The sequence below is a fragment of the Elgaria multicarinata genome, chromosome 2, assembly GCF_023053635.1.
Source record: "Elgaria multicarinata webbii isolate HBS135686 ecotype San Diego chromosome 2, rElgMul1.1.pri, whole genome shotgun sequence".
Classification (NCBI taxonomy): domain Eukaryota; kingdom Metazoa; phylum Chordata; class Lepidosauria; order Squamata; family Anguidae; genus Elgaria; species Elgaria multicarinata.
Genome location: NC_086172.1, coordinates 70,232,311 through 70,246,779, shown reverse-complemented (window position 1 = coordinate 70,246,779; position 14,469 = coordinate 70,232,311). Strand labels below are relative to the sequence as shown.

The window sequence follows — 14,469 nt, the reverse complement described above, 5'->3', positions numbered from 1 at the left end:
TCTCTCTCCCCCCCCCCCATTTTTTTTTTTTTTTTTTTTTTTTGGAATGGTACATATGATGGAAATGACGATAATCCTATATATGCAATGTATGGTTGTTGGTTTTTCCTTTCGTTTTCACGATGTATTTTCTGTTCTGTTTTGTTGATATTCACAATAAAAATTAAAAATTAAATAATTGATTTCAAAATGCTGCTGTCTTGGTTTTTGTCTGCTGGTGTTCCCCAGAAGGGTTTTCCCTCCTTACACCTGCTTGGGGATCACATTGCTCCCTTCTATCAATACATCTTATCCCCACCAACCCATAAAAGAATATTTTACTCTCTCAACTAGTGCCGGGAACAGCTTTGTACAAGAATACAGACAGCTTCTGCAAACATTAAGCAGACTCCCAACAGTTTCCCCCTGCTACTTTTGCATGGGGGGGGGAACGGAGGAACAGGGCACATGGGATGGTGGCAGCAGTGGCCCCTCCTCCTCCTCATGGGGAAAAAACTTTTGTCCAAGGTAAAAGGGGGGAACTGGGGAGGGAAGCACCAAGGCGCAGTGTCGCCCATACGGTGGTGCGGTTCCCTCCCCACCTCATTACATACCCCGCACTTGCTCCTTTATGTGGGGATAACATGAAGGAGTGCAAACATGGGGGGTTGGGTCTCACGGCCCAAGCTAAGTTCAAATTCTCATTTGGCCATGAAACTCACTGGGTGATCTCGGACCATATCTCAACTTAACCTACTTCACAGTATAGACAGAATGGGGGGAGGAATTTACAGCACCTTGAGCTCCATGGAGAGACAGAAGGGTATAATTATAATGAATAAAGAAGTTGGAGCAAAAAAGCCTCTGATGTCCTACTCAACTTGCCCAACTGATGTGGACTCCCTATATGTTTTCAGGTTCAAAAGTGACCTCAGGAACATATTTACATCTCCAATTTTGGAAACATTATCCCATGCTTAAAAATATGACTTTGGTTTATGTTTGTGCAGAGTACCATTGATAATGAAACAACAGCCATTTCTCTCTTTTTTTATTGCAGGTATCTGTAAATCACAAATAAATTTTATTTTATTTTTCATTAAAAGAACAGGGATAAAGACATTTCAGCTCTACATTGGCCTTCTGTTTTAAGTAAACCACTGCCTTTTCACACCTGGAAAGGGGTAGACTTTTAATTATTTTGACTTCACTGCTGGTGTGTGTGTGTGTTATGTATTGGGGCAAACTATTTAACAGGTTTTGAAGCAGGTGGGAAACGAAGAGGAAATTCTATTGGATACTTCTCCTGAGAAACATCCATTGAAATGAATGAGAGTTGCTTACCACCATGATTATGGTCTAGGGCCAGATCTACATGAAGCAGAATAAAACACTGAAAAAGTTTGAAAACTGTATATGAAATGTGTCCTGGGCCCCAACAGTTGTCACTACTGTTATAAAGCATTTTAAAGCAGTAGTGTAGACCCTGCCAAGGTGGGGCCCTACTGTTAGGCAATGAAACAGGAGATGCTGGGTGTCTTGAAAAGGGACCAAATTAATAGTTATTTAAGTTACTATTTTTACTCCCAGGGAGGGACACTTGCGGGGGAGGCAGGTTTGCCTCAGGCACCAAAATGACTTGACCAGTCTTGGATACTATACATCATGACCAGGGGTGGGTGGGATTTGTTGCTTTGCCTCAGACAGTAAAATGTCATGAAACAGCCCTGCTGCAGTCTTAGGCAACTTTCATTCCTTTTAATGTAATTTTTCCTGGAGAAATTCCTGGGGGATTCTGCCCTAGATCTTAGAGCTCTACAAACAACATATTGGTGTGGTTGGTTGGTTGGTTGGTTGGTTGGTTGGTTTCCAGAGCTGATCTAAAGTGAGAGGAAGACTCTAAAGCAGGAAGCAACAATTCATTAATATCTTAAAGGTAGGTGGCAATTTTTCCCATTTGGTTTAATCATGATGGATGCTACTTTACAGTTGCTAACCTGTGTGCACAATCCCTTCCAGTAAATGTGGCTGCTGCTGGTGAGGAGGGCTGAGTAGCAGTTATCGTACCACCAGCCACCTCCATTGTCCAGTGCACAATTTGTAGTGGCCCTCCGGTCATTATCCCGGTCTTGGGTAGAAAACCTCATGTTGTCATGGATTCCTGATTCACCCACCGTGGTCAGGGCATCTCCTGCATCCCCTGTATAGTTCCCTAGCCTCAAAACATATCCACTTTCTTCACTGTCCACCCTAAAACTCTGGTAGTCAGCGTGCTTGGTTTTTCCATTACCATCAGTTATGACAAATCGCACAAAGAAGGCATTCTGTCGGGTTAAGAGATACATGAATTCATTGCCAAGCCAGTGGTTTCCCAACAGGTCCCCAAAACCGTGCTTATAAGCATCCCATTGGCTTGACCACAGTGTCGTTTGGTTTGACTGCAGTGCCGTATGGACATCATTTCTATGGAGGACCGTCCAGCCACCTCCATCATACTCCATATCGCAGTAGACTACCACCAGTGAAGGATAACGTTTAGGGCGGATGACGTACAGGCCACTTTGCCTCCTGCCACTGCGGTAAGCAGCCCTGCAGTCTCTTGCCAGATATTCTGAAAAGAAAAAACAGACTCCTGTAGTACCTTCCATGCACTCACTCAGCAATGAAATGCACTGGCAATTCAAGAAAGCAGGGACTTTCCAGTTCATTTAATACACACACACACACACCTCTTTCAGGTTTGTTTGTTTTTTAACAGTTCTCACTACTTCATTCTGCATTATCTTAAAATTATATCCATTTGCAAAAGGCACCAAAGATGCTTGGATGCTCTGGTGTTATGCTACCATTCTGCAAAGAGTGTTGTGAAAATAATTTCTTTAAAGGGGGGAAAGAGGACTAGTACATGGACACTGTTAGTTGAGGGTGGCACCCGTTTACAGGAAACGTGATGTAAAGAGTCTTAGGAGTACATTTTGGCACACAGTCTGACATAAGACAAAGGAGGAGGAGCAGAGAGAATTCCATTGTGTAGGACAAGGGTCGGGCAACTTGTGGCTCTCCAGATGTCCCATGAGAGCTAACCAGCATAGCCAATGCTGAGGGGTGATGGGAGTCATAGACCAAAACATCTGGAGGGCTACAAGTTGCCTACCCCTGGTATAGAATGTGCCATCCATTCTCTCCTGGTATGGGACAGATCTGGTCAAATCCTCTAATCTTTGAAAGCCAGATAGTTTGTTACCCAGCACACTTGAGCTACTCTATGTTTTCCATAGTTATAGTGGTGCATCCAGTACAGGGCTTTGGGTCCCACTCAGCAGAATAAGCAAGAGATCCCCAAATGCTGGTGAAAGGAAACACCAGTGCTCCCTGGTTTATGGAATGCCCCTACCTATGATCCACTCACTGCTGGCTCACTACATTTTGAAGGTTCATAGAGGAGAAGGCAGTCTTTCAAAGAACCTAGGCTAATCAAGGCTAATTCCCGGGCTGATTTTAAAGTGTCATGCTGGCTAGGACATCCTGGGAACTATAGGATTTGTTTCTGTCTAAACATAAACCCTTAAAATTGTAAGGGGAAAGTGGCACATAAGTAATCAATTGGTACATTTGCCATTGACTGACCTCATTCTACTTCTGCTCTGATGCATATGACTATTCTGCTCATTTAGGAATTCTGAATATCCCTTCTCTTATCAAATGCATCTATTAAGTTTGAGAGAAACTTGAAAAGAATCATGATGTGAACCAGTGTATCTGCAATGACATTATTATTATTATTATTATTATTATTATTATTATTATTACGCAGTGCAATCCTATGACATTTCCTCTCTGATTATATTTTCATACAGCTTTTGATTCAATTTTATTTTTTGTTACCTTCATCAATGTTAGGTTTTTGGGCATTTATCAGGGAAGTTGTATCCTTGGTCGCCAGCATATGTTTGTTGCCGATTCTGGAGTACAGCTCATCCTTTGTTAAAGGTGACGAGAGAGCACTTCCATGAAAGATGGTGAGAAAGCACAGGCAAAGAACTGAATAATGTAACATCTTTCGAACCTGAATGGAGAGAAAAGATCTGACCATGAGCATATAGGGTCAATATTTCCACCTTCCAAAGCAAACTGCTGTGAGTTCTGGCTTTCTGACATAATGCCTTTTCCAGTGTAGGAATGCAAAACCATCATCATAATCATCATCTTCTTCTTCATCATCATCATCTCTAATCCAATGGCTTCTGTACCCCATGCACATTTCCACATACACAACACATTCTGATGCCAGCTGCAGATTTAGAAACATAATTTTAAGGCAAAAAATATTTGGAATGAATGCAAAAAGAAATAAATGGGAAGGACTAAAAAAGCAGAAATTTGGAACAACAGCAGCAGAGATAAGCAAGGAATTAGATGTTCAGGGCTGTGAGTTTTCAGGCTTTTGTAGAGAGCGTGATGGGATAAAATATTCCAGGAACTAAGTGTGTGTGTGTGTGTGTGTGTGAAGTTTGAATCCCCCTCCCCACACAGGGAGAGAGAGAGAGAGAGAGAGAGAGAGAGAGAGAGAGAGATGTTGGCCTGGTTCAGACAACACGCTAAACCATGCTGCTTAACCACAAAATGGTTAAGGGAATGCATTTTGTGGTTAAGCAGCATGGTTTAGTGTGTTGTCTGAACCAGGCCAATGTTGGGATTGTTCTGAATGATTAGAAACAGAGTACCCCATGACTGTGTGCAGATTTCTCTGTAACCATAACAATTTCCCCCTAAGCATTAAAAGTCTAATACAGCATCAGTAGCTTGATAACTGAACAAACATATTGGTGGTTATAGGAGAGAAAGCCTGATAATTTCTGTGCTTATTTACAACTTCACCTCTTCCCCCAGTCCCATACAGCACAACAGAATGGTAAAATTGACTAGACAAGCTTCTGCTTTAGTCAATTTTACGACTAAAGGAAGGCAGCTTTGGACTTGTTTTCTTTGGAAAGGGCTACATTCACCACATAAATAGATGTGCCCTTTTCCTTCTATGTATTATAAAAAGTGTTCATTCTGGACATCTTCAACAGTCATTCCAGTAGCCACACCAAAATGTACACACATCAGGCTGGAACAAGACTAAGTTAGTTGCATTTCATTCCCATGGAATTCAATGGGAGTTAAAGTATAACTATCATCAATTTCATTTCAATTACAGCACAATCCTATTTATGTCTACTTTGAAAGAAGTCCCATTGCTTCCTATGGAGTTTACTGCAAGGTAACTGGGCAGGACTGTATCCTAAGTTTGAATCCAATCCATCTCTTACAGTAGAGGTGGATCAAATTTGGGTGGGGGGGACGATTAGTTTTGGCTTTTCTAAGGCACAGATGGAAGGCACAGATACTAAAACTTTGGCTTTCCCAGATACTAAAATCTTCAAATCAGTTTTACTGGAGGCTGTAGCTGGACAGAAAACATGGTGGATATCACAGGCAATGACAGCTCTGCAATCTCACCTTCATGTCTCTGGAAAGCTATTGCCCATACACGTGCTAAGTAAATCCTTTCTTATTCTGGGTCCTGAAAATTGTGTGCATTTTGAGTTGTGCATTATGAGTACAAAGATTTAGCTAATTAGATGGCTAGAAAAAATATGATATCTGAGATTCATACATTTAAGTTCTATGAAATTCTAGTAGTTCCACTAATATGCTTGTGACCTAAGCTTAAAAAAGAATTTTCTCCATCAGTGCTAAGCATACTGGGAGTTGCAACAATTTATCATCATGGTGCTTATATTGTGGCAGAACTAGTTTATCAAAAAACATTCCTCTGAAAACACTGTTCAATAAGAATGTTATCATATTACTTGGAAAATAACTTCTAATTCTCAGTAGCACCCACTAAGTGAATTTAACTTTCGTTATGAAAGATGAGACATTTGATTGATTTGCCTATTCATAGTGCTTCCATTTGCATCTCTCATGTTGAAATACCCATTAGAAAGAGATTCAAAATCCAAATAAAGCCGATCGAAAGAGTGAACGAATGGTTGTTCCTGAAATTATAATTGTGTAGTTAATTCTCAGAACAAAATTAAAAATTGCTACTTGATCAATCACTGAGAGCAAACCATTCCTTTGCAAAACATTCATTTTAAACCTTTTATGCAGCCCTTTTATGTGTACTTACGTCTTAGTTCAATAGATACAGGACTGCAGTCTACACCAAAATATCATAGCCAAAGTTACCATCATGCTTACCATGTTTTCTATCACTGTGGATCAAGGAAATCTGACCCAGGCTGCAGGTAGCCTCATACCCAGAAGTTACCCTGCAACTGCAGTCCATCTAATCAAACAGTGGAATCAGCCTGAATGCAACCCTATCTGTAAGGATGCAACCGATGCATTCAAAATCTTATCATGGAAACCCTATTTCTTCATTTCCCTTGTTGTCTCTTCATCTTGTCTATCTTTCGATTACAAGATTGTTAGGCTAGGGACCACCTTTAACTTCCCAAGCACTCTTCCTATGTAATCTGCAATTATATTGATAAGTCTTTGGTACCGAAAATGGGGGTGTGGAATTTTAAAAATTTTGCCAAGAATTTTAAAAGTAATGCAGAAACTAACAGATATTTTTAAAATAATAATAATAATAATAATAATAATAATAATAATAATAATACTTGAGGCATTATTTGATTGTCCTACATAGCACTGGTCTTAAACATAACTATTTTGATTTTTATGAAGAGCAACTGGGGGTAAGGGTTATCAGAAATTCCCCATGTTTAACAACACGTTCTTTGGAGTTTTGAAGAAAAATAAAAAGGCTGCACTCTTATATACGCTTTTCAGGGAGAAAACCCTATTAATCCCAATGGGACTTACTTCTGAGTAGACATGTATAGGGTTGCACTGTTAGAAGCAAACCTATGGGGGTGAACGGAGATTAGAACTTACCTTGTTTATTACTGCTTCTTGGACACAAGATTGCATGATCTGAAGAAGGCTTCTTCAGACAAAGCACATGGAATTTATTTTCCTTATATGCTAATGTTTTATACTGGGGTGGGCTGGCAAAGCAAATAATTAATTATAGATGTTTGCACAAAATAGTATCAGAGGCCTGGTCACGCAGGAACAGCTTGCAGATGGGCCGCTGTAGGGGATATAATCTTAACTAGTTCCTGGTGCTCCAGGCTGTGCCCCATAATCTCAAAATACCATAAAAGATGTGTAATGGATGAACTATGTTTGCCAAGTAATTGTATCTTTCTGTCAACACAGTCAAGGTAAACTGAAAGTCATTCTTAAAAGGTGGATGCCCACATGCTATATATGTTTAGACAGAAAAAAAGGTCCTACAACTCTCAACTTGCACAGGAAGTTATAGGACTTTTTTTCTGTCTAAGCATGCATAGGGTTGAACCCTAATTCAAATTAACAACCTAGAAGTTTGTAGTCAGTGTTGAGGGCTTCCCAGACATCATAGCACTGCAATTGGCATAACCCATGGGTGAGCAGATATTCCAAGGGAATCATCCATCTGTCACATCACTCAGCAATATAAATGTAATTTAAGGGTTGTCCTCTTGCTCCTCCATGATAATTGCAATAGTGCCAGTCCCTTACAAGGCATGGATGCGAATGCGTGCCTAAGATCAGAGGTATCCAGTGCCATCATATACCTATCTGCTCAGATGTAAGCCCTGCAGAATTCAATGGAGCTTACTCCCAGGTAAGTGTGTAAAGGATTGCAGCCATCATTTCCACACTAATCAAAACTCCCACAACACATACTATTTTCTCTCTCTGACCCATTTCTTGTCAGTATATGCAATGGTTTGGGAAAACACTCATGAAGAACAAGATTGGTGGTGGACATTCCGGCTCAACTAGCAGCAATGTGATGTCATGCTCACCTGGGAGCATCTGTATCTCAGTGGTAGAGCATATTCTTCGCATGCAAAGGGGCCCTGGCGCTATTATTCCAGGTAGGACTCACAAAGGCCCTTGTCTGAAACCCTGAGCATCTGCTGCCAGTCAATGTAGTAGACAGTTCTTAGCTGATGATCCCACCTGACTCAATATAAGAATGGTGATCTGGAGAATAAGGGCAAGATCCAATGCTACTCCTACACAGAGCAGAACCATTGAAGTGATTGTGCTTACTCTGGGTAGAACTACCATTGGATACTGCCCTAAATCTGGGCCTGCAGCACCCAGAGATCCAGATGATGCTGAGGGCCACATTTATTTATTTATTTATTTATTTATTTATTTATTTGTTTATTACATTTCTATACCGCCCAATAGCCGGAGCTCTCTTAACATAGGCCGAGATCTTAACATAGGCTGAAGCCCAGATTTATACCATCAAAGAGTTCATTGATATTTTTATTAATTTTACAGAAAATAAAATTTATTTAACTGGGTGTATTTACTCATCTGTGTGAAGCTGCAGTGCATTAAGAATGTTAGAAATAAACCACATGCACACAAAAACTGCATATATTACATTTTATTAAACTAAATCTTAACAGAAGATTTAGATGTACAATATTGAATTATAAAATAAAATAACCATCTGTTTTAAATCTGTAAAACACAATTTAATGTTTGTATTCCTTTCTTAAAGTTGTATGTCCTTGTGTGTGGATGTGGATGTTTTAATTATATGATTTATTTGCCCCACAGTGGCTGTGTGGTGGTGCTGCACCCAATATACGATGAAGCCACCAACAAACAGCCGCCATGGGGCTTTCCACCTTACTTTTCTTCCTGAAGTGAGGACACCATGGTCCTTCCACCATGTGGCCTCATTCTGGCATCAAGCTGGGGTTGTCCCTGGGTAGATGGCAACTGCTGCTTGGTTGCTGGGCTGGGGGCTGGCTTGAGCACTTGGATGGCCACCAGAAAACCCTGTGCTCCCTCCTGCCATGGGGAATTCCTGCCCCCACCCTGTAGCAGGAAAACCGTGGGGTTTTCTCTAGTCAGTCAGTCAATTTATTGTGTTACCAGCAGTTAGCCATTATACACAAGTTATAAAAGAGAACAGTTTACAATAAAAATAATTGAGCATCATAAAAGGGGTCACTACCCAAACCCTTCATGCGTTGTGTAGAATGTATCTGCATAGACTTAACTAAAAAAATTCTCTAAAGCAGCAGCAAAGCGGCACCGTGAAGGCAACCTCCTGGTTTGTAGTGTGGGATGTGTACTTACCAAGCTGATGATATGTACAATCAGCTTTTACTCTTTTAAAAATCTGTTGGGGAAGAAAAAGTCCCTTACCTTTTCTCTAAACCAAAGAGCCCCCACAAACCTGCCAACCCTTCCTTGTACCAGAGTCCACTTCAGCGCTCTGATCATTTTGGCTAATTTGCAGTGCAATCAAAGGGATAACTACTTAGAAGTAAGTCCCACTGAGTTCAATTGAACACACTCCCAAGTAGCATCGTTAGGATTGCAGTCTTATTTTATTTTGTTGCCCTTTTCTGCATTCTTTCTAGCACTCCAATAATCTGTTGGGAAGGGGGGAAAAGGCTTGCAAGTCAACAGCTTATTGAAAGTCCCAAATGTCATTTTACTGAGCATGCCCCATAGTTAGCCCCCTCAGACTCAGAAGGTCAAAAGGTCAAAGCTCAGCCAGCTAGAAGATGCAGAACCGTCTGTCTGAGGAATTGGGAACTCCTTGTGAGTAAAGGGCAGATGGCATTAATTGCCTGCAGCTGTGCTTCGGGTGGGGCTCTGTAGGCTCAGGCTTAAAAGCCTTCAGCTCCAGATACTGGATGCTGAACCATGTTTGAGTATTAGATTCCTGACTCATGTCTTGTAATTTCCTGTTCTTTGGGGGGATTTTCCTTGTGTTTGGCTTTGGACTGCATACTGATCTTGCTTTTGGACTTGTCCCAGCCTGAAGCCCTGTCCCAGCACCCTGGATACCACACACAGAAACACAGTTCAGGTATTGTGCTGATGGGGGATTCTTAATAGAAATTTTTTTTCCAGCCGTGCTACAACCTGGACATTTGAGGTTGAACCAGATGAGTTGTTGCAAATTCATGATAAACTCTACCAGATCATTACTTTGTTTCAAAAAGTAATTGGACAGGCAGTGGGGTGAGAAAATGGATTGGGACTATGGCACTGGGAAAAGAACATTCACCCTTTTCCCGAATCAAACTAAATTTCCCCTGTACTAAAAATCACCTCCTTCTCCACCTTTTTTGCCTTGTAGGGGAAATCCGATCACAGATCTTTAGTTAATGTCTCATCCAGTTGAATCCTTAGAAATCCGGCGCTTTGTTGCAGGCCTGGACCTCAGCAATATGAACGAGCCCTTGTGCTTCAGAAGGATTTATCTGGACCACACTGCCTCCTCGAGGTACTCTTAAAATAGTGCACTATGCTCCACTGCTGGGATCAAATAGTATTGCCTGTCAGTTTTTCAGTGAGGGCATAAGGAACACACAATGCTGGCTTTGCTGTGGATGGCAGGAGCTTTGAATTTCCAGGGCTTGCAAATGCATTTATTTTAGGGGACAAGTTAGGTTTCATCATGGTTGAACTGTTAGACCATCTGCATAAATGCAGGGTGCCAAATTTCACCCAGTGACATTAGTAAAGCTGTGTTGTTCAGTTAAAAAGAAATTTCTGTAAGATCCCAGTCCACTAACTACATGAGTAAGCATTTTTCCCAGTTGAAGGAAAACAAGAGAACTCTTTTGTTTCTGGGTGGGAGCAGAAATCATCAATTTATGGCAAAATCCCTCACACATGTCATCAGCAAAGAGGAGATTGAAGTAATCCTGAGTGCTAGTGATGTAGATAGGCCTGTCAAGTAGCTTGGGGGCATCTCAGGTGAAGTTGAGATGGCGCAGGTGGGCAAAACATCACACTCCTTCCTACCCTGGCTTTTCAAGCAGCCTATATATAACCATTGCAAGTCTGTTTGTCCCATGGTCAGAATGCTGGGACAGCTGGATGGGGAACACTGTTCTATATCTTTACCAAATACAGGGGCTGCCCAATACTTTTCTCTCACACACAGCTTGCATATAGCAGCACGACTGATAACAAAAGAGACACTATTTGTTGCAGATGTTGAACCAGAGCATATGCTGGCACTTTCAACTTTTGGTCAATATCGTGCCCTTTAAAGAACCATTTTTTTTTACTTAAAATCTGTTTATACAAAATATACTGTTCACTCCCCACAATACATCATCTCATCAGAGTGACAGAGGAACAGAAAAGAATTAGTTTGGCTGTCTTTAACTCCTTTCAGATGAGATCAGTTTGCAATCTTGTACCTCTTGGGAGGAAGCCCTAGTGAACTCAGCAACACTGACTTCTGAGAAGACATGTATAGGATCCAAGTGTAAACCAAACTTCTCCAGCCTGGTGCTCTCCAGATATGTTGCACTGCAACTCCCATGTTATAGGGAGGACAAAAATCATTTTCATAAATAGTTTTAAAATAATCCTTACACATGAAACTATTAGGTGCAGCTGTGCCTTTGATCTCACACTGCTGAACATGTAAGAAAAATGCTGTGTTAGTCCCCCAACACCATATATCTGATATTTAATAAACAGACAACCTATGCCATGAGTTGAAAACTAATTTTGACCTCTGAGGAACTATCTGGGTTAGGTTGCTTCATTTGGTTTGTCTATTTAAACTGATGCACATCTTTTGCAGTTCCGTGATGTATCACATATCTTAATGCTGGAAAACATCATACTTTAGAACAGATGTGGGCAGAAAATAGATCTATCCTGATGTTTTGGACATCAACTCGCAGCATTCCTGATCACTGTCTATGCTGATAGAGACTTTTATGAGTTGAACTCCAAAACACCTGGAGATCTACATTCTGTCTGCCCTTGCTCTAGAACAGCATTCCCCAACCTGGTGACCATCAGATGTGTTGGGCTGCAACTCTCAGCATGAGGAGATGCTCTAAAAAGAGAGAAGTAGATGGCCTGAAGTTGTTCATGATCAGTTTTCCACAACCCCACAGTCACCTCTGAACGTGATAACCTGATGCCTTCCAGATGTTTGAGATTACAAGTCCCAGCATTCCTGACCATGGGACATACTGACTTGCAATGATGGAAGTCCAACACCTTGGAGAGTACCAGTTTGGGGAAGGGCTCCTCTAAACAAAAGAGAAGTAGGTGGCCCCAAGTTGTTTGTCATCAGTTTTTCACAACCCCACAGACACCTCTGCATATCATATTCTCCATTCTGTCCTCATGGTTGATCTGCTTTGGGATAATGAGAATTTCACTGGCACTTTCTGCCTCCTTAGGGAGGATGTGGCATTAAGGCTTGTGAGCCTTCACTCCCAATTTCCCTGCTTTTTGGTGCTTGGTTGAAAACTGTACAGCCTTAACGTTGTTTTGTAAACCGTAGGTTTTTTGTTTAATGAATATAGATACATTTCTCCAGCTTCTCCCACTCTCGCTCAGCTAATCAGCACTCCCCCTCAACCATCCAATCAGCACTCAGGCATTCAACTGCCCTTTACAAATTGTAAGTATTTTGAAGCCTACTTACTTCCTAGAACTTTATGCATAATATAAACAATAACTTCATAGATATTTATATTTACAGCATATAAGGCAGCTAAACATCGCAAGGAGTGCCAGAAAATGCCTACTTAAGAGAGAGCCGGTGGGGTATGGTGATTGGGCTTAGGCTTCCCAAACATCATCTCTGGGAAAAGACTGCAGAGTAGCCCTAAAGAGATCTTTGCCTGTCAAGACAGTGCTGTTCTTACTCCCTTTTCCAAAAGAAAAGTCAGATTTTCTTCATAGGGCGGAAGTGTGACAGAGAAAACGTGGGAAGGGTTTGATTTCACCATGACTTTGTGTGTCCTCCCTGTAAAATAGTGAAGAAACAAAATGTGACAATTGCTACTAAACCATAATCTGTGCAGGCACCTATTTGATATCTCCTCCTTTGAGGGTGCGAGCCTATGCATGTTTAGGCAGGAAAAAGTTCTACAGCTCCCAGCAGTCCTGAGCCAGCATGGCTGCCTGGGGCATGCTGGGAGTTGTATGACTTTCTTTCTGTCTACTTGTGTATAGATTGTACCCTGCGTGGCTGTAAAGCTCTCGAGACACCCTCATAATAGTGCTGTTGGCATCCACATCTGTACCACTGTTCTTGGGCTGAACTGCAAGCTCCTGCTCCTTCAATGGGCCTGTGTGCACATTCCAGTCTACATTTGTCCTGGTCTGTGTTGTTGCAGAGAGGTAACATCTTGTTGGCATAGCCACAGATTCCGGACGACTGGGCCATTGTATTTTCATCGGAGCTAGTCTGCTTTCCCAGGATACTGCTGCCAGTTGGCATCCTCAGTGATGACACGAAAGAAGGAAGCAGACAAAGGACAACAGCTGCAGCAAAATCAACATCAGCAACAGTTTGGTCAGGCTGCTGTAATATCCACTCTACTTTCTGAGTAAGAGACAACTCATTGTGGCCTCACACAATATCAAGTGGTGGAGGGTATTTCTTCTCAGCCATAATAAATTAGAAAGATGACATGGAATGAGAGGTGTACATTGAGTACAAAGAGGTTAAAAAGAGTACTGGCATTCTCCATGGCATAAAAATATCCAGGGAATAATCCTAAAACAAATTTTAAAGTAAGTTTTATTAAAAGCAGTGGCATTTAGTTGCAAGTAATTTTATTTAGGATTGGAGCAACATGCAATTTAACTCAAGAGTAGCCACGTGGCTACTGTCACATACCAGCAGCTTACAGTGCTCCATCACACCAGTGTTTTATCGCATTCTCGTCCTGCCTGGTTTGCCATTGTGGAAAGTGACACTCACATGACGTAGTGCCTATCCTGCAGTCATTTTGCCTCTTCTCCTCCATTTTCCATTTTTTTCTAGGGCAGGGAACATGCAGAGAACGTGTGTGTGTGTGTGTGTGTGTGTGTGTGTGTGTGTGTTTCAGGAAAGGAAGACACAAAGTCACACGCAGACAATTCCAAATAAAAATAAATTTAACTTAGCTAGTACATTTTACTTGCTTGAGTAGAATGTTGGATTTCAGAACAAGTGCTGACTAGTTCGTTGAAGAGAGGAGGGTCTGAGATTGAGTATTTTGAGGAAGACAAAATACTGAAGTGAAGCTTACAGGAATTTGAGACCAACAAAAATTGCACCATTTCTGATGTTTGTGGTCTAGCTAGCCATTAAAAAAAACTATTTGGAGGCTTCTCCCACCTGGTGTCATGTTGTTCCATCTTGGCTACTCCAGGACTTTCCAGGCCAGAGGACATGGCTTTACCAGACTCCATGAACTCAGAAAGAACCCCTCTGATGCAATCTTCACTGCCCCCATGCTGTCCACACCTGCCAGCCTTCAGAAGGCCTCTGCATGTTGCTGAGACAACTGCTCTCTGTAGGTGAGTTTCACCCAGTGTTATGTCTAGGGTCTTGACAGACCTTGCCTTGATTGGTCA

General features: G+C 41.5%; 1 protein-coding gene across 1 annotated transcript; it reads right to left on the bottom strand.

Annotated features, from left to right (window-relative positions):
• Positions 1-1,511: 1,511 nt before the first annotated feature.
• LOC134393603 (fibrinogen-like protein 1-like protein) lies at positions 1,512-13,909 on the bottom strand. Its single transcript, XM_063118659.1, has 3 exons — positions 13,832-13,909; positions 3,865-4,045; positions 1,512-2,590 (listed from the first exon to the last, which is right to left on the bottom strand). The coding sequence occupies exons 2-3, from the start codon at positions 4,034-4,036 to the stop codon at positions 1,902-1,904; spliced, it is 861 nt and encodes a 286-aa protein (XP_062974729.1). The 5' UTR covers positions 4,037-4,045; positions 13,832-13,909; the 3' UTR covers positions 1,512-1,901.
• Positions 13,910-14,469: the final 560 nt, after the last annotated feature.

Excerpts from the sequence above, each read along its gene's own strand:
- LOC134393603 (XM_063118659.1), bottom strand. The coding sequence starts at position 4,036 with ATGTTACATTATTCAGTTCTTTGCCTGTGCTTTCTCACCATCTTTCAT. Across the intron at positions 2,591-3,864 it reads AAAACCTAACATTGATGAAG|AATATCTGGCAAGAGACTGC; the intron begins GTAACAAAAAAT and ends TTTTCTTTTCAG.